General features: G+C 35.4%; 1 protein-coding gene across 7 annotated transcripts in view; it reads left to right on the forward strand.

Annotated features, from left to right (window-relative positions):
* The window catches only part of LPIN2 (lipin 2), a 47,824-nt gene that overhangs the window by 10,604 nt on the left and 12,399 nt on the right, over positions 1–24,821 (forward strand). For 6 of the 7 annotated variants that reach the window (XR_007508483.1, XR_007508484.1, XM_049820001.1 and 3 more), the window contains exons 2-12: positions 4,528–4,728; positions 7,911–8,006; positions 11,432–11,730; positions 15,688–15,795; positions 19,972–20,095; positions 20,744–21,065; positions 21,307–21,406; positions 22,459–22,646; positions 23,859–23,952; positions 24,322–24,391; positions 24,501–24,590. Coding sequence is in view for 5 of the 7 variants with exons in the window: in XM_049819981.1 (XP_049675938.1) it covers positions 4,528–4,728; positions 7,911–8,006; positions 11,432–11,730; positions 15,688–15,795; positions 19,972–20,095; positions 20,744–21,065; positions 21,307–21,406; positions 22,459–22,646; positions 23,859–23,952; positions 24,322–24,391; positions 24,501–24,590 (1,692 nt within the window). In the remaining 2 variants the exon portion in view is untranslated. Of the gene's footprint in view, positions 1–2,957; positions 3,090–4,527; positions 4,729–7,910; positions 8,007–11,431; positions 11,731–15,687; positions 15,796–19,971; positions 20,096–20,743; positions 21,066–21,306; positions 21,407–22,458; positions 22,647–23,858; positions 23,953–24,321; positions 24,392–24,500; positions 24,591–24,821 lie in introns of those variants that run through there. The other variant, XM_049820011.1, reaches the window with a different exon arrangement.

The raw sequence follows: 24,821 nt of genomic DNA on the forward strand, positions 1-24,821 counted from the left end.
TTGTATTTACTTTTGTGTTCTCTCTCTCAAAAAAAGAAAAGAAAAAAAAAGGCACTTTCAGTTTCTGCCTTTTGCATTGTAATGGCTTCTTACCAGAAAAAAGTCTTTATGATATAGGGCAGAGATATCTTTTCCCCCATTCCAATTACAGTTGCACTTAGCTTAGTAGTATTAATATATTCAGATAGAAGAATTTTTGCAAACTAGGTGGTATTGCTTAAACATTAAAAAATCAGTCTTTCTCGAGCCTCAAAAGTCACAGTAAGTGTTTTTCTGCTGTGAGACCTTAGGTATTGATAGCCTTCTAATTTGCCATCCTAGAAGACTAAGTAGCAGTGAGCTACATTAGCTTTTATTCGGAGTTCTGGAATTTGACTGCATCAGGTAATGTATATACCCTGGATATCAAAATAAATAAAACTTAAAAGCTAAACAGTATTGTGAAATACTGCTGCATTGCCCTTTCTTAGCTTGTCTTTTCCATCAGACTTCTGTCTTGAATTGCAGAACTGGAAACTGTCATGCTTTTTAGGTTCTTGTAGCAGATTATGAAGGCATACTGCTCTCCCTTTTTGTCTGCTTTCAGGACAATGACATTTAATAAATGTATACTAAGCATGAAATAGAGTGTCATTGAGGAAAAGCTTTGTCTTACTGGTTATTTTGTGATCAGGCTGTTTCGCATTTGCAAGAATTCACACAATAACATTTTACACTGTCCCTCTCAATAGTCAGATCTGGTACTGCTCACCACAAGTTTTCTAACAATATACAATAAAACTTAAAGAAAAAAAACAAACCCTGCAAAATTTTAAAATCTCCTAGCTGGGGTTATATTGGCATTTGAGATACCTGAGAAACATGAGATGTTTAATTTATGTAGTGACACTTTATTTCTGGTTGATCATTTGCTTGCTACAGTTTGAACCTTCTTAAATAATATGTTTATCTTACAAAGTAAACCATTATGTTAAAAGCTGAACTACAACATGATAAGCAATAATATAAATTAGTTTCTGATCTACAATTTTGTTTACTTACAATGTACAAAACAATGTTTGCATTAAGACTTGGATCATAAAAAGCTTCTTTCCTTGTAAACATATTTTATTTTTAATTTTTATTTTTAATTTTCAGTAGGTTCAAAAGTTCATAAGTTTCACCAGTAAGAGGTTATTCTGTTTATGTATGATCATAAAAGTGGCTGTGGTGTGAGCTACAGAAATATAATAGATCTGTGAGAGAACTTTTGCTATAGGAAGAGAAGAATATATGTAAAATAGGTGAATGCTTCAGTCTTGTGGGAGTTTTGGGGGGTTATTTTATGTGGTTAGACAAGGTCTGTTAGCATGTATGTGAGGAAAATTAAATTAATTATGAACTGAACTTAATTCTAGCAGTTGGTGTGAAATTCTAATCCTTTAAACAGGTGTTACTTAAATGATAGATAATTCCTTGGTAATGTCCACTTCTCAAGTCCTATTCACTCAAATGAAATATATGGAACGGAGACTCTATTAAGGACTTCTATTCCTGATTGTGCCAAACATTTCTTTTAACAGATTCAGTCTCCTTGGTGACATGAAATCAACTTTTCTTTGTAAGCCAATACTATAGACTCCTCTTGGAAGCAGCCAATGTACAACCATGAATTATAATGACTATGTGTTAGAGAATTTTTCCTAAGATAAAAATAAAGAATAAAGATTGACTGTCATTGTAGGGGGAGACTAATTGCTTGAACAGTAAAGCAGAGATATTGCTACCTTTCTGTCTTGGGTTACAGTTCCATGAGATGCAGCAAGTAGCTCACTTGTCAAAAGGAAGATGTTCAGTTCCCTGCCCTAGCCTTTTTCTTCTAGTTCTGTGGTGCTGCTGTGTGCCTTATGACTCTTTGGTGTTGTCACGTTCTTCTTAGTGACCTAATCTAAACTTACTAAGCCACCGACAACAACAACGACAAAATGGGTAAACTTCTGCCAGTTGTGTCAGTGAGCTAAAATCAGCTCATTAAGAGGGTCAGATGAGGAAGGATTGGAGTGAGACCTCCCCTTTTTAGCAAGCAGTCAATTTTATAGTTGTACATGAAACTACTTAGAGATGAAACTGAATTTTATTAATCACTAATGTTGATAGGGAGTCCATTCTGCTGATCTTATTAGTCATTCAATGACAGTCTGTTCTTTTTGTCTTCATTAACCATATTGTACAAAAGCTACAGGAAAAAATTCTCTAGCATGTTACCTATCATAGTAATTCCATGAATAATTACAAAACAGTTCTAAATCTGGATTGGAAAACTCCCATCTTCCTTTTTAAGGATTGTGGAGAGGAAGGAATTTTTTTTTTCCAAATATCTAAATATGATTAGGTAATGTATGACTTCAGAAGCCTGAGGTGGAAGAAAATACTTGTAGCTGCTCTAAGTCTGTGAAAGTAGTTTTAGATTTCCTCCATGTTTATCATTATATTGATACTGTTAAATGCTACAAAAGTAGCTTCCTTCTGAATGAATGCAATATACTGTGTTGCTGTAAGGAAGACTTTGAAGGCTCAGAAATGATTAATTACCTAGATAATGAAAGCAGTATCAGGAGGAAGAACACTTATAGTGCAATATGCTTTTGTTTAGAGGCATTAAGAAAAATCCTAAACCTTGTTCAGAGGCTAATAAAAATAGATTAACAGATAGACAAAGAAATTCACTGTAGACTTTTTTTGGTACAAGTATCCCAAAATAGAATCTTTACAATTTAAGCTCTGTTATGTGTTCAGTGTTATGTGTTTTGCTTGTTTGTAGTGGCTCTTTGTTCTCCCAAATACTACCTTTAACTTCAGAGACATGCAATTGCTTGGATATTTTTGAAATGAGATTGTAGCAGTCTTCTGGGTGGGAGGCGGGAGAGGGCAGAATGAGGAAGGGTTACACTTCGGTTTCCATTAGAACACCTTGACGGTTTTCCCTCTTCTTTCTATTAATGCTCAGATGTTTTGAGAAATCTGTGGACTTCATTTCTTATTGGCAGTCATAGCTCACATTGCATTCTTAGTCTGAAAGATTTGCAGTCATTCAAAATTCATTCATTCGCGTAAGTATTTTTAATGGATTAGACAGAATGTTTGATAAGTGATTCTATGTGTTCTTTGTTTATCTTGTTTGACTATAGCATGATCTTATTGTGTGCATCTTCCTTCCCTTGTATTCTGTCCTGAACTCCCCACTCTCACCTAGTAAGATTCTTTCGCCTAGGCTACATATTGTTCTTTTTCAATTTTCTGATGTCAGGAGTATGAACAACCACAAAAAACTGTAAAATATTTGTTTTCTCTTAACTGAAACTTTGTGAAACCTGTGGAAAGGAGTTAGTGGGCAAGATAACTCTCTACACTTAAAATAATATATCGCATGAGTGCGTAAACCTGGCTAAGACTTGCTTTCCACATATGTAAATCTAGTATTTGGAATTTAGTGCTTATTCTTTAGGTGTAATTTCTGTGGAAATAAGGATTGTTAGCTGGTAAGTCATCTGCTTCTCATGGGTAAGAAGTATGTTCAGACAAGGTCATGTTGCTAGGTTCACTGTGTTTTCATAGACCAAACTTCACTGCAGCAGCTTTTGTAAATATAGGTACCTACAAGCTTCATTAAGGTGTTTAGAGAAGTAAATATTGCGACTACAGATGATACTTATTGTAGTTTTATTTAATCAAAAGCAAGTGGGAGTGTCTTGGTAACTTTTAGTACCTGGCATCACCTACCATAGGTGGAAGTCTTGTTCATCTCAGTTTTAACTTCTGAAGGTCGATAACAGTGCTTTTTCAAGAAGGGTTTTTACAAGCTCATGATTTCTATGCTGCAAGAGGTTTGTTTTAGTACTTGTTTCATGGCAAATAAATTCACTGGTGTTTTGCTTTCCTTATATAGGAGGACAACTGGATTTCTTCCATATTTGTTTTCTCCACACTCATTCTCAAACTCCTCTGTCTCCCATTAGAACTTTTGATGATTTCTTTAGGGTGACTCAGCCACTTTTAAAATATAGAGCTGTAAAGGGAGAGTTACATGTAGTACACCCTACATAACTTTTCCTGACTTATAAGGGTTTTTTTGCATCCTTATGTACAGTTATCTCCATTTTCAATAGAGGATCAGTTGTATTAAATAAGCAGTCTTTAGAGAATTAATTTGTCTTTTTAGCTTATCTGTGTAATTAAGCATCACTTGAATCTAGGTTTTGGGGTTTAAAAATTAAATGCTTCAAAATTTACTTTAAAATATTTAAATAATCATAGATTCAAGTTGATAAACTATTAAGAATATGTTTTATAACTCTGGAGACTTAGTAATATAAGAACTGACTTAAAATTCTGTTGACTCTTCAAGGCATTTGTGTAAAGCTTGTTACAGTAGTCAGAGTAATTGATAAATGATATTACACATCTATTCAAATGTTTTTTAAAAAATATATTAAAATTATTTTTACATTTTTAAAATTAATTTACTTTTTTTTTCTTCCCCTCCCTTAGTCTCAGACTATGAACTACGTAGGACAACTTGCAGGACAAGTCCTGGTAACTGTGAAGGAGCTGTACAAAGGCATTAATCAGGCAACCCTTTCAGGATGCATTGATGTCATTGTGGTCCGGCAACAGGATGGTACATACCAGTGTTCTCCTTTTCATGTCCGATTTGGGAAGCTTGGTGTATTGCGCTCTAAAGAAAAAGTGGTAAGTTCAGAAAGTGGGCCAAAACAAAGTTTTGAATACCAATGCATGCCCTTTTTTCCTCTCTTCCTTCCCCAGCCCCCCACATATGCAGTTAGCAGGCTGATTTAGTACAGAGCAGTTTCTCATATATGCTGTACAGAGTGATAGTTTTGGAATGCAAAACAGAACTTCCTGTGGTAATCTAAGGACTCTGCAAAAAAATACTGTGAAAGAAAAGCTTTGACAGCTCTTGAGCTACGCAAAAAGAATAATACAAACATACAGACTTCACAGTCTTAAAATGTTTACATGGCTATTTATTTACTTATTTAATTATGCTTCGAAAGAAATGCTTAATGCCATTTAACTGATCCCTGATGTTGTAAGCAGCTGCTTTTGGAATGTCTGGAGGACAAATAGAGCATGTCTTAAGGGCTGGTGACATATCATAAATATTACTCCTTGTTAGCTCTGTTCAAGGCTGATATGCAGTAGAAAATGCTGTTGTTAATACCCACAAGCAATAAAAACTGGGACTGAAGCTTCATTCCTAGGTGGGCATATTTGAAAGAGAACCTGGTACAATTCTCCATCCAGCCAGTCTGAGATTGTGGCACTACCCGAGCAGATTGTCCTGCCATATCTTTTCCATAGGCTTTAGTAATCGTGCCTAGGGAGTAGGTTGGATTGAGTTGTAATTTGACTGAAAAATGGACCTATTGTGGGGGACTTTACAGTACTCTCTGCTGACAGTAATGTATATGGCAGTATTGCCTGTGGGTGGGTGTTCCCCCAAAGGATGGATTGATTTAAACAGATCATAAAACCTCAGGATTATATGCTGCTTTTCTAATAAGTGAAAGGTCATTGCAGAGAAACTAACCCCCATCTTTATATCTTGGTTGTAAAAAGAGAATAAAGTGTAACTAAAAGAGCAGTTAGGCCATTTATTTGTTAATGGTCCATACTAGTAGTTACATGCATTAAAGTTGTAAGTTTATCATCGTAACACAGACTAGCAGCAGTTTCTCTGTTTAATTTTTTTGTTTTGATTTCCCACTTGCCAGTGTTTTTCTTAATGAGCACGCTGATGACAAGAAGTTGATTTTCCTTAACAGTTCTGCAACAGATTACCTTACACTTTTTCAGCAAGGTACAAGAGAGGAGGTATAAGCTGTATTTTTTCTAATGTCTAAGCAAGTGAGATACAACAGGAGTGATCTGAAACTTGAGCTTGCTAAATGTCTTTACAATTCTGAGAAGCTGAACCAAATTTTAGAGGATTTCAGCTTCTGGCTACCTCCAGATAGTGTTGAATAGTAGAAACATCTACTTTTGGTACCTGCTGTACTAGGCTGTCAGCATAGTTTTCGGCTTTTGCTTGAGTGGATGGCTGCTGCTTCTTGCTTTCTTCATCCTTGGAGTTACCATTCTGCATTTGAGTGTTTTTGCAATTGTCAGTTGAATGTTTATTACTGCGTTGTGTACGCATTTTCCTCTGGCATGTTATGAGGCTAAGATCAATTGGTAGTCTCAAGATGTATGGGAACACAAAATAGGCATATCTGTGCTTTAACTCTATGCTTAAGATATATACTGAAGTCTCCAGAAACCAGCATGAGGTATAGGAACTAAAATTAGGGATGTTTGTCTGTCTAAATCCGTATAAAGTAAAGGTTGAAAAAAAGAAACACTAAGGTTTGGGGTTTTTTTAACTCATGTTACTGAATTGGAAATTCAAGAAAATACTGTAAGAATGAACTGTGTTCAGTAGCAAAATAAGTATGATTTTCAGATCAAAAACATTCAGTTCTTGTGGGGGAAAAATAGAAGCTGTTATCTTAAGGATTTGGGTATAGTCCCCATGCATGTTTCATTATCTACCTGTAATTTGTCATCTCCTATGATTGGGTTTCCTTGGCTAATGGTTTTATTCTCATAAATGGGCAAATAATGGAGTGGATTAGGATAAATGCATACTGTCTGTCTTAGCATTGTGGTGGTGGGTTTTTTTTTTTCTTTCTTGGCAGTCCATGTGCAAATCTTGAAATTAGTCCTCTTTCCTTTTTGACTGGCCATTTCATATCATGATAACTAACTGAATATGAGTATTCATATCACAATACTAGCTGTATGGCTTGGGGTATAATTTTTTCTTTTGTATTGGCAGGAAACTGGAACTTGAGTAATGTACATACTGAATATCTCATAGCAATTACAGTATTTAACTTGGTCTCCTTTTGACAAAAGTGTCTAAACTATATATAACCTGAAATTCCATTGGCATTTTCTGCAGTAAGACAAATCCATTTCATTTCTCTCTGACATGTATTAAATGATTTTTAATTAGCTAGGCTAAATGCATATATACACATACCCTTAGATAAGCAGATTTACTGAAAAATAAGGTAATTTTATCTGAATATTGAACACACTTTGGAAAAACGTTGAATAGAACTTAACTGGATGCACAAGATTTCACAAAGGGGAGGAAAGTAAAACAGTTGTATCTTGGTTTCAGAAGGACATTTGTTTTTTTCTTTTATTTCATACATGTGGGGAATGGTAATCTCTCTCTCCTGTGCAATGTAATCTAAGTTAAAGTACCTTTTTATGAGTATAAAAACATTCTTCCTCTGACAAAAGCACTGTGGTTGCAGAAAGATTGTGGTCCCATAAACTTATAAGCAGGAAAATCTAAAACAATGTTAACTGAGTTGCATAAATAATCGTGGCAAATCTCTATCCCTTTGAAACAAAGCCTGCCTCCAGGAGGCTTCCAGTTTGTTGTCTTGAACTGTTGGTATTCAGGACTCAGATTCATATCAGGCCCCAATTCAGGTTGAGCTTTAAACATATGAACATGAACAGTCTCAATTATTCTTCCAGGAAATAAAGACTAGATCAATGATTATTATTTATGCTTCTAGCTCTCCAAATTAGTTGAACAAGATTCAGTCTTCAGATGTTTAGGATTTTTTTTCCCAATTTTAATTTTAGGTGTTAGGCTAGATGCATGATGTATTTCGCAGGTTAACAAAATAAAGACCATTATTATAACAGACTTCTTTCAAAAAGCAGAGGGAGGAGAAAGAGACATGATTATACAATGGAACAAAGTTTACTGAGAGAGCTAAATGGGCCTTGAGGTCAGTGCTTTGCCCTGTGATGAACAATTTACCTTAAATCATCTCTTTCCACAGATTGATATAGAAATTAATGGTGATGCTGTTGATCTTCATATGAAACTGGGTGACAATGGAGAAGCTTTCTTTGTGCAAGAAACTGAGGAGGAAAATGTAAGTGCTTTGTCCTTCATGATTGCTACAATGCAGTATTAAAAATGCTTAATATAGTGTTGTCGATATTGTAGCTTTCATAAAAGTTACATTTTCTATGACTGAATCTTAACATCACTCGTGCTTCCGGGTTGCTTGGTGCTTTGTATGATTCTGCTACCAGTGATAATAAAGTTAACTATTTTTATATTAGAGCATTATTTGAAAGATTTGTTGAATTTATTTTTTTTACTTTGTTTTAATATATTCATTCTTGTTGATTGCAGTGCCTTATAATAATTTTTGCCTGAAGTTCTTATAGCTTGTGCTACTGAACTCTGTACTAATAATGGTTGTCTATGTTGGCATATTTTTAATTTGTCTTATTTTTAGCACAGTTTTTCATGATTTTATCTATGAAACTTTGACCAGTTAACAGTACCTTCTTCAACTTGAGAATTCTTTTATTATCATACAGTAATTAATTTCCCAAGAACCTATTGCAGCTGGAAGCTAATGAGCCTCTGAAAAGCAGGAATAATGGTTTATTTTTAGTCTGATTTCCTAAGGATATGGGAGGTATTTAATCACAATATTTATCAGTCCTGAGCTTTGGTTTTGGTCACTTTTGAATCTGTTGGCATTTTTCAGCAAGACAGAAGGAAAGAAGATCTAAATACAAAGTTCCAAAAGGTTTAATGACAATAGTTAGAGGAGAGAGGAAAAAATTTTGTCTTGGTGAAGTAAAAGATGAAGTGTTAATTTTCTGTTGTTATTAGGAATCAGAGTCTTTCAAGGAAATGAGCTTGATCTACTTTTTAGTTTAGGGTGCTACTTGTTTACTGTGAGGGATTGGAGGAAGCTCTCATTTTGAAAGGAGTTAAATATAATTTAAAGTGGAGGGAGTAAATAAGCATTAAGACCCTAAACAATAACTTGGGGTAAGGATTCATAACATTTAAGAGAAAGGAAGGTTGGGTTCTGTTTTAGCATACATCATGATTAAAATCAAAACTGGAAGCAGTTTTTTGTAGATACAGACTGTGTCAGCCATTGATGGGAACTGATCAGTCTTAAGACTTTCAGAAAGTAAGGGTGATAACTGCTACCTTTGTCCCCAGTGCAATGTTTTAAAGGAGCTATTGCACTTGCTCAGTATATTTTAATTTATAACAAGAGTGCTTCATCTGTATAATGTGTTCCAGAAAGCTGGTAGTTCATGACAAAACTATAGATCAAGTTAGCTACAAAGCAGAGGACTGAGTTGTTTTTACTTCTTTTAGACATTTTTTTCTTAGTATTTCTGCTACGGATCAGTGTGTCCTTGTGGTCACCTCTTGAAGCTATGCTTAAGGTATAAACGATAAAGCTGTCATGGAGTTCTCAATGGATTCAGAAAGGTTCTTTCAAGTGGTCAGTCTTTGCTGTTTTCACATCTTGACATTCAGAAGTAACACCAGACGCCTCAATTCACATAAATCAGGACTATTACAGTGTAACTTTCAGGCATCATTTTTCGGCCAGTTTTCTTTCAACTTTTCCTCTATATTTTTTTTTTCTCTTATTATTCTGGATTATTTATCACTAATTGTATAGAGTATTAACTTTATTTTAGGTGCTGTCATTTTATTTGGAGGTTTTTCACAATGCAAAATCTCTCTGTGTCATTAGTGCTGTATAAGGCTGTATATTGTTCTCCTTTCTCCACTTCTCTCTACATTACAACCAGTGGTCTGTAACTCTTAACTCAATGGAAAAATTGAATTTAATATTAAATGATAGCTCAAAACTAGTATCAGTGCTCTGGCTGTTTCTTACCACAGTGTAGTTCCTGACTAACCTTCTGCATAAGAGTGCTGTAAAATAGCAGGCATCTTGTAATTAGTTCTAGTCCTACCATGAAATTGAGCTCCATAACTTTTTCTCTTTCTCCTCACTATGCAAATTCCATTCTCTTTTTGTTCCACTTTGTCCCTTCACAGTGTGTTTCTTTCAGTCTAGGTGTCAATATCTTTAATTTCTTGTTATGATCTAAATAAACCACAGGCAGTCCTTTGGTAAAACTTTTTCATTCATTTGAATTGTGAATTGTTCCTTCAAAGGCCTGTGAATTGTAACTAACTGAGGGTTGTTTGTTTGTTGGTTTTAACACGAGTAAATTATAGTTGAGTTTTTCTTTTTGAAAGATACTTTACATAGTGTCTGACATGGATGACAAGACTGAATGCACCTTTACCAATTTTGTGGATAACACTGAACTCGGAGGAGATGTAGACAGGCCAGAAAAAAGAACCACCATGTACATCCAACTTGGCAGGCTGCGAGACTGGACCAACAAGATTCACACAAGGTTTAACCAAGATACACGTGAAGTCTGCATCTTGGTTGGAAGAATCCCACACAGCAGTACAGGCTGGGATCTCACTGAATGAAACCCATGTGTGCTGTAAAGGCTGGCAGTGTGCCCTGGCAGCAATGAAGGCAAATGTGTCATAGGCTGCATCATCAGGAATACAGCCAGCGGATGGAGGGTTATGGGATTGTCCCACTCAACCTAGTATATGTTAGGCCAAACCTGGAACACAGGTCTGGTCTACTAAGTTTTGGTCTTCCCAGTTCAGGAGAGATATGGAAAATTGGAGGGAGTCTAGTGGAGAGCCACCAAGATGATCAGAAGTTTGGAGAAGTTGAAATAGCAAGAAAGGTTGCTGGAATTGGCTGTGTTTGGCCTAGAGAAGAGAAGACTCAGGGGGATCTAATGACAGTCTTTCAATACCTACAAGGTAGTTATAGAGCAGACTGAGGCACTCTCTTCACAAGGATGCCTAATGATAAGACAAGGGGCAAAAGGCATTAGGGGGAAATTCCAGCTGGATATAAGAAAAATACTTCACTATGAGAACAGTATAACACAGAGAGAAGAGGTAGACTGTCCCTCACTGGGAATACTCAACATTTGGCTTGACAAGGCCCTGGATAACCTAACCTCAGGCCCTACTTTCAACAGAAGATTGGACCAGATGATCTCCAGATGTCCCTTCCAATCTACACCTTTCTATGAATCTGTTTCAAAATAAATAGCAGTGGATTTAAGTAGCCTATTTTTATTAACACATTTACTAAGCATGGATAGAACTGGTGTGCTCAAGGGCAGCTAATTTCAAAAACATTCCACTGACTGGGTATTTGTTTTGCTAGCAAAATCAGTTGTTTGTATCTGAAACTGTAGGTATACTAACATTCATTTTTCTGAAGTATTTGTGATCCCTCTAGTGAACTCAGTTGCTGTCTGGATATCAGCTTCAATACCACTGGGCTATTGTATGGTTTTTGTCTAAATACAGATGCAAGGATTAATCCATAGCTGACAACTATCCTGTATGCACAAAACAAAGTAAAAAAAACAAAGTAAAAAAAAATTGTATTTATTTTCTTTTTTTGCTTAGGAAAAAGTTCCTGCATATTTGGCAACATCTCCAATACCCACTGAAGACCAGTTTTTTAAAGACACTGACAATCATTTGAAATCAGGTGAAAATGAGAGGACATGTGCAAACTCAGAAATTCCACACTCTGTGGAAACAGAGACTGTATTCACTCCAGGTTCTGTGAAAAAGAAAAAAAGAAGAAGAAAGAAATACAAACAAGATAGCAGGAAGGAGGATCAGATCTCCTCTACTGGGACAGAAGAGATTTTTGAAATGGAAATAAGCTCAGATGACGAAAAAACTGTTCAACCCCTAAGGTAAACTATCAGATACTTGCTGACTGCTTTCACTGTTATCACTGAACATTTAAAAGGTGACTGGTACCTTTCTTCTATGCAAGTAATGCGTAAGTTTCAATAGGCTCTGGGTAGGCTTTTGCTCAAACAAACAAAACTCCAAACCATTGCCTTCACATCTTTACAGAATCCTTCAAGTTTGACTATTTTGTTATGAACATGAAATCCAGTTAAGCCCATTCTGGTCAAGAAGTGTTGTCATAATCTGTTGTGTGACTGAGAAAAAGTTTTGGTGTAGTTGCTCTGATGAGGCAGAGTATTCTTCTGGTGTGTTTGGTAACCTCTACACAAACTGCAGTGTGGAATGCCTGTAGTATACCACAGCTGAATTTGACTTCTCTGTAACTTAAGTTTACTTTGGTAACTGAAAACTACATAAATGAATGCTCCTTCGCATTAGTAAAGAGAATTCTTTACATGTGTGTAGTCATAAAGGAGAAAAAAAATCAGTCCCGTATTTTGAAGTGGATAAACTATTAGTAAAGTGGAGCTTGCAGTAAAGTGGTAGCACATACTAATAAGATGAAGTTTGTATGAGTAATAGGAAAGATTATAGTAATAGAAGAAAGCTATCAAGCATATAAATGCTTAAAATCCAGGAAAGGCCTAATCATCAGTTTTATGTGGAAGTTTCTTAGGCTGCTTAACAAAAGAAGTGGACTTAGTTTTTAAACAAAGCAGGCTGCTTTATTGGACAGCATTACTGTTAAATGTAGTACTGTCTGAATAAATTCAAGATCTGGTCTGGGAATTGGAAGAATGTTTTGGTATAAGAGAGTAAACTATAACTGAAAAACTCCTTTGGTATGTCAAGGGAGTCTTGACTTTAATAAATACCGATCAAAAAGAGGTTAGTGCAACAGAAAAACATGAATCTAACTGTTATCACACCTATGACCAATAAAACAGAACAAACAAAATTTGGATTTTAAAGTGTTTTCTAGAATGTCACTGGCTTTCTTAGTTAATTTGTCTTATTTTTTTCACTGTCGTATTTATGTCAGTGAGTTGTCATTTAGATATTTGCTTATCTGTTTAAGTCTGGGAATTGGCATTTTGTTTGTTCTGAGATTTTTCCTTTTCTCCTTTTTTCCAGTTTAATGAAAGCAAGATCTTTATTCAGTCTTCAGTGTAAGAGTATTAAGACAACAATAACTTGTCATAGTGAAACCGTCAAAAATCAAGTACAGGAAGGAAGAAAATACAACCCATGAATTGTTTATTCTTTATTGAATAAATTATTACAAATGTATGAAGAATTTAGGAATGTCATGCCAATAATGGCTGTTTTCATCCAGTGTTTAGAATTCAAATTGCTATTCTAGCAAGTATCTTAATTTGACTAGAGATGAATAAAAAAATTGTAGGTTTGACTGAAATGTCAAATATTTAGTCATAGCTGAACAGACCATGGTGTTTCCATAAAGGTTATGCTGGTTTTATTTTTTGTACCCTTTAGAATGAAAGATTGAAAAAGCTTTTTATTTATAAACCACATTTTTTACATATCAGAAACAACAGTAGAAATGCATTCTCAGTCAGTGAAGAATGTTATGATGTGAAAGGAGGAAGATTTTGTAAAAGAATGCCGTTTACTTGTGAATAGTAAGTAAATGCAGGACTGGAAAAATACATTGTAGTAAGGGAAGCCCAGAGACAGTAGGTTTGTGGCTATGTATCTGTTAACAGAGTTCATATACAGTCATTCCAGTGGGCTATCAGGGCGGGAAATAAAATGCTTTGCAATAGGCATACACTGTCTTCTTCCCAGCTACAGATAGAGCTGTGGGAAAAAAGTTAATAAGCTTTCTTTTCACATCCTATGGGGATGTAAGGTGATATCAGCAGGCTTGCTTTGATTTGAGTTTGATTTTTTTTTTTTTTCATTATTAATGTGTGGCTCTGAAAAAGAAAAAAAAAAGAAATAGAAACTTAACTGTTATTAGACATAACATCAGATTTCAAAGTGAAACTGGAAAAGGGAGGCTGATGTTCCAACAGGAAGGTCAAAAATTCAGCCACAGGTACCAGTATGTAATGTCTTATCTAGTTCTATTCTTATAAAGTGGAAAACAAGCTGTTTCCTTTTCCTTGGGAAAATGCATTTCCAAGTGTTTATGCAACTTTTTAAAAAATATGTCCTTTGTCTTTTCTAGTTATTATTTAGATATGTTAGTAGTACTTGACTTACCTAAAATAAGACCAGGAGGACTGAGATTACAGAGTGTACAGCTCAGAAATAGAGGGCATTATTTCTTCAGAGCTACAGGTGTTAAAGAGTTAAAGTAGTTATCTGTCTCTAAAATCTTATATATTTATTTAGACCATGTATGAAGTGGTTAGGGATGAGAAGAAGTGGTAGCACTTATACAAGTTGCAAAATAAATACCTTAGAATTGATAGTGCAACTCAAAGTTATAAGTTGATACATACTGATTTCCCCCCCTTATTTTCAGTAATCTTTGACTGCATTTGGATTTTTAACCTTCAGATTTATCCACTTATGGATGAAATTTTATTTTTTTGATGCTTCATATGAACTCATTTGGTCACTAATTCCCAGTGAATAAAATCTGTCCAGTACCACTTGTGTGTCATAATATTGAGGACCTCTCTGTAATAATTTGGTTTATGTATTTACTTAATTGTTCAGTAATACCTTTTCCTTTTTTGGAGATACTTAGCACTGCATACAGAAAAAGAAAGTATGAAACACATTTCTATCACAGTTAGCTTTGGTTTATAAATACAAAGGATGTACAGTCTCTGCAGCTCTCAAGTCAAGCTGTCATCATCAAGTTTCATAAGAATACTTATGAAATACTGAATCAAGTTCAGTATTTAACATAGTCTAGACTGTCTTCCAAATTAAAGACTTGTGCAAATGAGGTACACTACTGTGACTGCTTAGGGTCTAATGGGCAGTATTGAATAAGTAAATTCAAAATATTTATGTATTTTAATAGATAATGTTAAAATCTTTTATTTTCTCCATCCATAAGAGAAATTAGTGTTAACATTCCAAAACAAGTCTAGTGCAACCATGTTGGTAATGGAAGAAAAATACTTTTTCTTTTTTCTTTCATAATAATGGCTTAAATAATTTGTATTGCATTTTACGCTCAAATTCCAGGCTTATCTTCCTTGTATTATCTCCACTGTATGGCCATGATGCCCTTGATCTAACCTCAAAACAAGTTAGTTGTATCCTGAGAGTAGCTATTAATTGAATAAAATTCAGAAAGCTGTAAAAAGATCTGAAGAACTTATGATGGTAATATTTAAAAGGGACTTCTGTGTAAAATACGGTGCATGCCAGCTCAATGGGTCTTACTGTTGTTTGGCCTTTTTTTCTGTTGTAGATATTGAATAGACTTCCCAGTGCAAAACAAACCCTACTGTTCAGAAAAGTACACTACTCCTAGCTACTTGTAGTTTATGTTGATTTGTAAACTTGGGTAAATTGTGAGCCTAGTGCCTACCCCTGTTTTCTTACTGGTTTTAATTTGTGAAATGTGCAGTCATGAAGTGTGTTGTCAAAACTACCTTTTCTATGTAACTTTTCCAGTGATTCTAAGGTTTACATAGTAAAGGTTATGTGTAAATCTTTATGTTCATCTTTGGGTTTTGGTAATATTAGCTGGCGGTATAGAGTAACATCATTTATGCTATTGTGACTTCTTCAACATTAACTTACTATGTGTCAAGAGTAGTAGATTTTTAAACTTGCAATATTTCCAAGTATTAATAATAGTTTTTATATATGTTTTAAGTTGTATAAAGGTGCGTTGCAAACAATGAATTCTTTAAGCTATGCACACCTTTCTTTTGATCTTGGATTTTTAATAACTTTTAAGTAACTTTTCTAACTGAATTAGTAATGCAGATTTCTTATAGCTGACTTATGTATCTCCACAGAGGATCCTCAAATTCATCACCAAAGGGTGAAGAACAAAAAGAATCTTTGATTTATCACTCAAAGGATCATTACCCTTTATCTGATGGAGACTGGTCCCCTCTGGAGAAGTAAGTCACATTGTAATGTTATCATATATATAATGATGAATAATTATGAAAAAAATTAATGTGCCTTTTTATTAATTTCCCCCCCTGATCTGTAAAACAATCAAACATGCCTAACTTTTGTGATATCAAATGCAGCACTTGATACTTACTTGGAACTTTGGGAACTTTCCTCTCTACTGTATGTATTAAACAAAATTTGTGTCTTTTTTTTTTTCCTTTTTTCCTCCTCAAATGGAAATAACCAAAAAACTTTCTTATTAAAATTCACTGTTAAAGAAAGAAAATACAGTTAATAAGATTTCCTTAGGTTGAGAAGGGTATGGAAAACGAGTATGTTCCCTATGAATCACCCTAGCATACACAACATTTGATATGCCATAAAGCAGAAGTGTTGACTATGCAAGTTAGATTTTGTCAGGTGAAGTAATGCAAATTACTTGAGGTAAAGCTAGGTCCTAAACTTGAATCATATTCCACTTCAGAACAGAGGATTTGCTAGTTACTGGAGTATCAGTTGATTGTGGATTTTTACAAATAGCATAATACAGCTTGCCAGTCAGTTTTCAGTTCCAGCAACTAGGGCACTTCTGTTTATGCATTCAAGCTCTTCAGTTTCTGATGTTCATGCTATTATATTCTTCTTGCATTCAGTTTCTAGATTTTTTCAAGGGTCACCCTTTGGATTTCACCACTTCAACATCAATCTCTATTTGCATAAGAAAGCATTCTGTCCATATGCAGTAGTGCTTGAGGTAAATTTTGTACTTTTCCTGAACATTGGACATAGGGAAGGGCATATATATATATATATATATATATATATAGCACATAGCATGCTGAGCAGTATCTTGATTCATCTTAACTCTCTGGTGATTGTCTAGTTTTACTGCTTTACATTTTGACTGAGGATTCTGGCTCATAGCAGATACATTCACAGTGTCTGTGAGGATTACTGGTCAGCCTTGTGTGATAGCCATTGTTGCATGTTAGCTTCTCAGTGCACAGGTGCCTGTTCTTCTGTATCAATAGGCGGTAGGGTGGAATAGCAGAGATTAAGCTTCAGAAAATATTTTTTGAAGTGCATATAATCTTTGATTTGGGTATTTCCAGGGCTATGGCCTCAGAGTCTGAATGTACCACACCATGCTTGGTGACGGCTAATTCTCCCAGTGCATAGCTTGTTAATGAACAGAAGCAGTTGGACAGGAAATGCCATTATCATTCCTTCTTGTGTTTTGGGCTGACAACCACATCCTCAATTGTACTTGATGAAATGTACTGTTCAAATGTTCCCCAAAGGTTTGTGGTTTGCGACTGAAAACCAGTCAGTGTTTGACCCTCAGGATTGACACAGTATTGTATGGATTATATTAACTAGATAATTGTAGCATAGAGGCTGATATTCCTTTTCAATTCATAAAACTCAAGCTAACGTAGACTAGCAGGCTATATCTGGGAGACATGATTTATGCCTCTCTTCTTGTTTACATATTTAGGGGACAGTCTGCAAACAACTTGTTTGTGCATCATGTAAGATACCTAGGCTGTTTATAGCTTGTTGTTGTTTTGTTGTTGTTTGGTTTTTTTTAACAAGAAGCTATTCAATACAGTTTGCAGTGTAACAGAGAGATGGGCAATTTTCCTTTCCCTCTTTGGGGAGGGGGTTTGGGTGGGGGATTGTCTCTTGCATGAGCCATCTAGGGGAAGAGAAATTTTGCATTAAATTATTTCTCCTAAGCCACCAAAGAAAGATTCTATAATGTAGCCATGGTACAGTGAAAGAGAAATAGGAGGTTTTAATAACCTCTTCTTTGGAGATCTGGAAAAGCTAACTGACTCTTAGTTGAGGTTGGATGTCTTGCTCTTCAGAACCTTTACAAGGAGCTAAGGGAAGATAATAGCCTAAGTCTTTTCAATGAGGACACTTCTGGTTTTCCTACTCACTATAATAAAACCAAAAAGCATAACCATTAACTATTTGGTACCTGATACCATAGATGTTCTTCCTGTTTTAACAAGCAATGTTAGCATGACTAGATCACTATTACAAGCATGGGCCTTTTGACTAAAGACTTGTCCCTGAGAACGATAATGGAAAACTTATGCTTTGGGGGAAGTGGAACAGGCTTAGGTTCTCAAAGCCCTGAAGTTTTCAATCTTTTGCAAGTACTACTGAATATTAAGAATTAGTCTTAGAAACAGGTTAATATGTCTGCATGGCTTCCAGTTGACTTGTGATATGGGCAGAACACATTACTTGGCACATAAGGAAAATGAGTTCATATTCTTTCTGAAAACAAATATGTACATGTATTTTCATCAATGTGTTACGTTAAATAAGCCCTTTAGCAATACAGAAAATGTAATTTCTGTAGGAAATTATTGAAGGAGAACTGAGGGGGGAAATCTAAATGGTTTTCTTCTTGAGTCCCCAGGTGCTGAAGGCTGGAAATTGACAGTGAGATGATGAATAACCACTGTAAATGTCCTGCTATCTTGGATTTTGTGGTGTCAGTCAGAGTAATATGTCTGGATTATGATCTGATCTGTGTACTGTCTATTTTTACAGCCTGAATTATGATCAGTTTAGTCTTGTATGATATTGCAAAACCCTGGCTCCACAAACCTCCAGAAAGTTTCAGATATGATACTGCATTAGATAACTAATTATTGCAGGAATTTTGTAAGGAAAAAAACCACCATAAATTAAATACCTGTAGGGGTTACTGTAAAATTTTTAGTATTAAATCACAGAGCGGCCCAAGCTGGGAGAGACCCTGAAAAATCATCTGGTCCAACCTTTCGTGGGAAAGGGGAGTAGATGAGATGATCTGGCACCCTGACCAGTCACAAATTGAAAACCTCCTGTGTTGGGGGCCATGTCCCTGGGAAGGTTGTTCCAGTGAATGATTATTCTCACTGTAAAAAAAATTTTCTTTCTTATATAAAGATGAAACCTCTCCTGGTGCAACAAGTGCAAAGACAAGCTCGAAGACCTGCACCTGGGATGACATAACCAAAGAGCCTAGTACAAGCTTCAATCTGTGTGGATGGGGAGCAGCCATGCTGAAAGGGACCTGGGTATCCTAGTGGACACCCAGCTGAATGCAAGTCAGCAGAGCACCACTGCAGTAACAAAGGCAAATCGGATCCTGGGCTGCTTCTGCAGGGGTTTTACTATTAGAGATAGAGATGTGATCATCCCTCTCTACTTAAGCACTGGTCAGGCCACAGCTGGAGTGATGTATCCGGTTCTGGTCCCTACAATTCAGATTCAAATATTGAGGTTTATATATATATATATATAAAAAACCAAACCAAAATACGCTATGTATGTTGAAGTGTGAAAAGAGCAGCATTTCTATAATACACAATATAACTGCCCTGTTGAAGAAAGGATAGAATTGGACCTGTTCCAACACTAAATGATACTTCAAAACAACCTCTTGTGTTTCCTTTCCTCCCTAAGATCATAAGAGCAAAATTATTTTGGAATCACACCTTTCTAGCATTTTTGTAGACTTTGTTCTTCTGGCTTAAAAGTAGTCTTGGCTAAAGTACATTTCAGAGGTTTGTTTCTGATTGTGGATAATAACTACTGTAGGAAAAACAGGGTGGATTTTAAAAAGTCATGCAGTCCAAACACATCTAAAGGAAGTTTTCAGGTGATCTCCCTTCCCTCTCCTAAGCTATCTTGTTAATGTTGTTTTCCTCGCATCAGGAATTGGTATTGTTTCGTGCATTTGTGAGTTAGGTTTGCAGGACTTTTTTCACTCCAGTCTTGGCATAGCAAGTTTGAATGCTATATTTTCACAGAGGAAAGGAACTGAACTTAAAGCTAATTTCTGTCTTACTTTTGGATAAACTTTTTTTTTTTGTTCTGTTTTGTTCGAAAATGGAACATTGGCTGAGGGGAGAGCTATACCTCTACTGCAGATATAGTGAAGGAATCTGTTTAGGGTGATCGCTATGTAAGTCCTTTAATGTGATTTTGGTTTTAACCTAATTTCTCACTGTCTGAATACCCTGCTGGGCTTCTTGCCATGTTCCCAATAATTGAAGCTCTGTTAAGCTGTAGAAAACTCTACCAACAGTAGCTGCACAACAAATGCATTTTAAACACTGTAGCTTTTTTTTTTTCTTTTCTTCTTCTTTTTATTCTTGTTGATTTGCTAGCCCTTTCTCTGAGCCAGTCTGCCCTAAAAGTGATTCGGAACTAGAAGTTAAACCTGCTGAGAGCTTGCTCAGATCTGAATCTCACATGGAATGGACATGGGGAGGATTCCCAGAATCTACCAAGGTAAATTTATTGATTGTCTCTAACTTTGTGAACTGTGTTTTAGCATATCTAAAATTGTGTCCTAAGAGAGGATTGGAAATCTGCTGCGGGTCTTCAGAATACTTCAGCTGAAATAGGAAAGTAGCACCCCCTTGTGGCTAGGAGATAGTCGAATTTGTTGAGTTCAAAAGCTGGTCAGCAAAGTAATTGCAGAAAACCTAACAGTAAAAGTCTGAAATTTTTGAATTTTTAGTTAGAAGCTGAAGAAAGCAGTTAGAAATTAATTTCATTTATTTTAGGCTAAGTTCTAGTTCATTCCAGAGGAACTGTAGCCTTGATAGAGTAAATTTTGTATCTTAACAGGACAGCTGGTGACAACAGCCTTCGTATGTCAAAATTTATGCTTTTTTTTCTTTCCGTGGTTTGGTCAAGTCAGCACTTCTTATGTGCCTTTTTTTACTGAACTTGTAAATAAGCTAGTATGAAGTTTCTGTTGCAGGGAACATTGCTAATAAGGTGGGACATGTTTTATGTTGCTAAAATGCATGTTTAAATTCTTACCTGGTTTACTTGTGACCAGGAGTTGTACTGTGAGTACAAGTTTAATGTTTAGACCAGAATAAAACAAACTTGTGAATGGAAAGGATTGACTAGAGTTTTGTTTTTCAGATAACCAAGAAAGAGAAACTGGAACATCCCAGAACAGCTACCATTACTCCATCAGAGAAGACTCATTTTAGAGTCATTCTCAGCTCTGATGAAGTTGAAGATGATGATGATGTGAAAGATTCTGTCTGTACAGTACTGAAACCTGAACCAAGAACTCATCCTCTGCTTAAGCAGATGGATGTTAAAGATTCTCTTGCTTCTGCAATCATAGAACCGCAAGATCCGTTGCCATTAGATGCTGATCATCATTCCAGACTGTTGGTGGACCCTTTACCAGAAACAAAGCCAACAGCAAAAATTGACTCTCCTTCAAAAAAGAAAGGTATATAATAAAGCTGTTGATTCCTTCCTTCAGTGTGATCTACCACATTTGAGGCCATAATGGAAAAAGTATAAATGTGCCTTTTCAATTTTTTCCTAATTAAAGTCTTATCTGACTAAAATTATAATTAAACTCTTGGATTTATAAATGCTACAAGTAAGTCTGAATCTTCACAGTTATGTTTGTATTTAATGTGTCTGGATAGCTTCATCTTAGTAATCTAAACTGTTAAAATTAACAGGAGTGCACAAGCGAAGTCATCATCAGGGGCCTGATGATATTTACTTGGAGGACCTAAAGGCTTTGGAACCTGAAGTTGCAGCACTCTACTTTCCCAAAAGGTAATTTTGAATTAAGGTTCTATGGATTTTGGCTTTTGTGGAGTAATCAGTACTGATGTCATTGTGCAAATCTGTTTCTGATTTGCCAAGAAACACATTGAAAGATCATGTGGGAGGTCATTACTGAGAGTTTTCATCTTTGTGGAACCTGTATGTTCTGCAAATGGGGGTGTGTGTGTGTGTATAATTTTAAACTGCAGACTCCTTTTGCACCAGTACTCTATTTTGCCATATTGCTAGCTCTAGGTAAGCACATATCAGTTTATTTTTTTGCATGCCTTGCACGTCCCTTCCGACTTTTTTTTATTATCAAAAAAGACTAATTAAAAAAATCCCACCAGATCTTCATGCAAGGCAGCTCAGTCTCAAAATTCATTCATGATTGTTTGTTTGGGTTTTTTTTATGAAATCAAAGCACTTTATACTCCTAAAATACTCTCCAAAAGATTAACTGTCTAGGAAGACCTTTGTAAAAATACAGCTTAATAAGGAACAAGTGTCTATTGGTTTATGTTAAAATAGTAAACTTTTCAGTACTTACTGATTACATTACATGGGATCAAACTAAAACTCTAACCTTAGATGACAATGTGATATTTCTTACTTAAAAGCCCACCTTTCTTTTCTATTATACTTTTTCCAAACACACGGTGTTCTAAAATTATCAAGCAAGGCCCTTTTTCCTTTTATTCTACAGCTTTCTGGTAAAGATTGAGAAGCATAGTACTGTTCTGCAAAAATAGAATGTAGAGGATCTTTTCCTCATTTAAATCCAATTTTGTTGCAGGCAAGAGAAATGTAATTATTTCCCAATTTAGGTGAATGTTAGGAGAACTGGAAACTGTCAATCTGCCAGTATTATGAAGGATTGGGGTGTGTGTTTGTGTCTTTTTTGTTTGCTTGGTTTTAAATTTATATTGTATAATGATATAGTACTTAAATGCTATAGCAACGTAGGTTTTTTTAAGCAATCACATAGTGTGTTCTGTAACCTAAAATCTGTACATTTTTTTGCAAGTGAAATACGAAAAATCTGGACTTCTTTTATTTAGTGATTCTGATCCAGGCTTCAGGCAGTGGACAGAGACAGATACCCTTTCTGGTTCTCAGTCACCCCAATCAGTAGGAAGTGCTGCTGCTGATAGTGGTACAGAGTGCATGTCTGATTCTGCTATGGACTTGCCTGATGTTACACTTTCACTTTGTGGAGGTCTCAACGAAAATGGAGATATTTCTAAAGGTATGTGAAAGACTAAAACATAAACAGTAATAAAGGTCAGGCAGCTAAACAAATGAAGTGGCTTGCATGCTCTGACTTCTGCCTTGCAAAGCTTGGCTGCTTATGCTCATATTGAGAAAAGGGAATGGATAATCTTTCATCTTCTAAAATTCCCAAGCATTTGCCAAGCAGAGTTAGCAGAATTTAACCTTGACTTAATCAAGAGCACTTGATGTCTTGAGAAGCTTTCTGTCTACTTTTTTGCACTATATATTGCATATCTGACCAACCACTCTTGTTCCTGGCTGCAATACTTGCTTAGTCCTATATAAATCTTCAATTCATGTTCTTTCCAACTGCCTGATAATTTTTCCTCTTTTTTAGTTTTTGGTTTTGGTTTGGGTTTTTTAAGCGATTAAAAAAAACTTTGACTATTGTGTTGGACTATCTTTTCTCCTGCTTTACTTTTCCTATCCTAAACATTTGTTAACCTTTAAATTTTTATCAGCTGATTAGTCTCTCTCAATGCTCTGGTTAATTTTAATATTGAAGTTGTATGCATTTTTGAGGAAGCTTCTAGGAGCACATAATCTTCATGAACATGTACTGCAACATTTTTAGTATACTTTTTTAATGGTCATCCAGTCTCTAATGCATCAAGTGAAATTTAAATGCTTATTAATAAAGGCTCAGAACAGGTCTCTTGGTAATGTGGTAATATTGGATTTGATTTGAAAAAATTGTCTTCCTTGCAGGGGTCTTACACTAAATCATGAATTTCTGCAAACTTGTATAGTCACTACTCATGAAAATGAGATTAGTCAGTAAATAAACAAACCTGAAAAGCTAACAACATCCATCCACTTCCCCTTTTAGTGTAGTATGTAGGCCCCTTATCTGCCATAATAATTTTTAAAGAGAACTTGCTTAGACAAGCATGGATCTCTTTTTCCAGCCTGTGAACTGAATTAGTTCCTACCTCCTCCCTATCTTCCCTCTTCTAACTTCTTAATTCTCATTACTGTGACTGTTGAAGTGGTATGAGGCCTTCCCTGTTAATAGGGAGGCAGTCACAAGACTCTTGACAGGTAGGCCAGATTAGCCTATCTTGAGTGATGTTACAAGATCAGCAGAGACTCTGAAATGACAGAAAGCATTTTCCTAGTTACAAACTAATCGGACATCTTGGGATTTTATATTATTATTTTTAATTAAAATCTGCTTCTATTGCAGAAAAATTCATGGAACATATTATAACTTATCATGAATTTGCTGAAAACCCTGGACTCATAGACAATCCTAATTTGGTAATAAGGATTTATAACAGGTAAATTCTCTATATCATGTAATTAGGTCATAGAAGATCTCATTTAAAATCTACCCTTTAAAGTGAGTGCATTTCTCGGCTTCCATTGCAATTTGTGTTTTTCATGGATCAGTTTCTCAGTCTGAAGGAGAATGATTTTGAACTGAAGATTTGCATTAAATTTAGCTTTAACTGAAGTGAGATTTTTTTTCAGCAATTACCACTGATGTTGAATTGTATATAGTAAAATAATTGCTTGCAGAAAACTTGAATATTAGTTGTCAGCAGCAAATATATATTTTCATCAACAAAAGCACAGTTTGCACACTGATATTTATTGACCTTTAGTCAGGTTTTGTAATATCTTATCAATAACGTATTTTAAAACAGGTATTATAATTGGGCGTTGGCTGCTCCAATGATCCTGAGTTTGCAGGTGTTTCAGAAGAGTTTGCCTAAGGTAAAGCAGATACATGTATACTTTTTTGAAGAATGTGCATGTAGTAACACATGATTATCTCTTTATTTTGTTTTTTCTATAAAAATTAAAAACATGCCTAATTTTTCAGGCTACTGTTGAGTCTTGGGTCAAAGAAAAGATGCCAAAGAAGTCTGGAAGGTGGTGGTTCTGGCGCAAGAGAGAAAGCATGACTAAACAGGTAATTGAGATGTATTTTGATTTTTCTTTTTTTAAAATTTCCTTAGCTGTTAAAAGATGAAAAAAATGTAATGTGTCTGAAGTGCCTCAAAATGCTGCTCATATAGCACTGTCACTGATTGCCCGGTGAGAGTTACTCAGTGTTGCAGTAGCTGTAGCTGCTTCTCTATATTTAGTCTTAAATACCACACCTTTATGTGCCGTTGCTAGTTGTTTCAACAAAAATTGTTGT

The sequence above is a fragment of the Accipiter gentilis genome, chromosome 2 (genome assembly GCF_929443795.1).
Source record: "Accipiter gentilis chromosome 2, bAccGen1.1, whole genome shotgun sequence".
NCBI classification, from domain to species: domain Eukaryota; kingdom Metazoa; phylum Chordata; class Aves; order Accipitriformes; family Accipitridae; genus Astur; species Astur gentilis.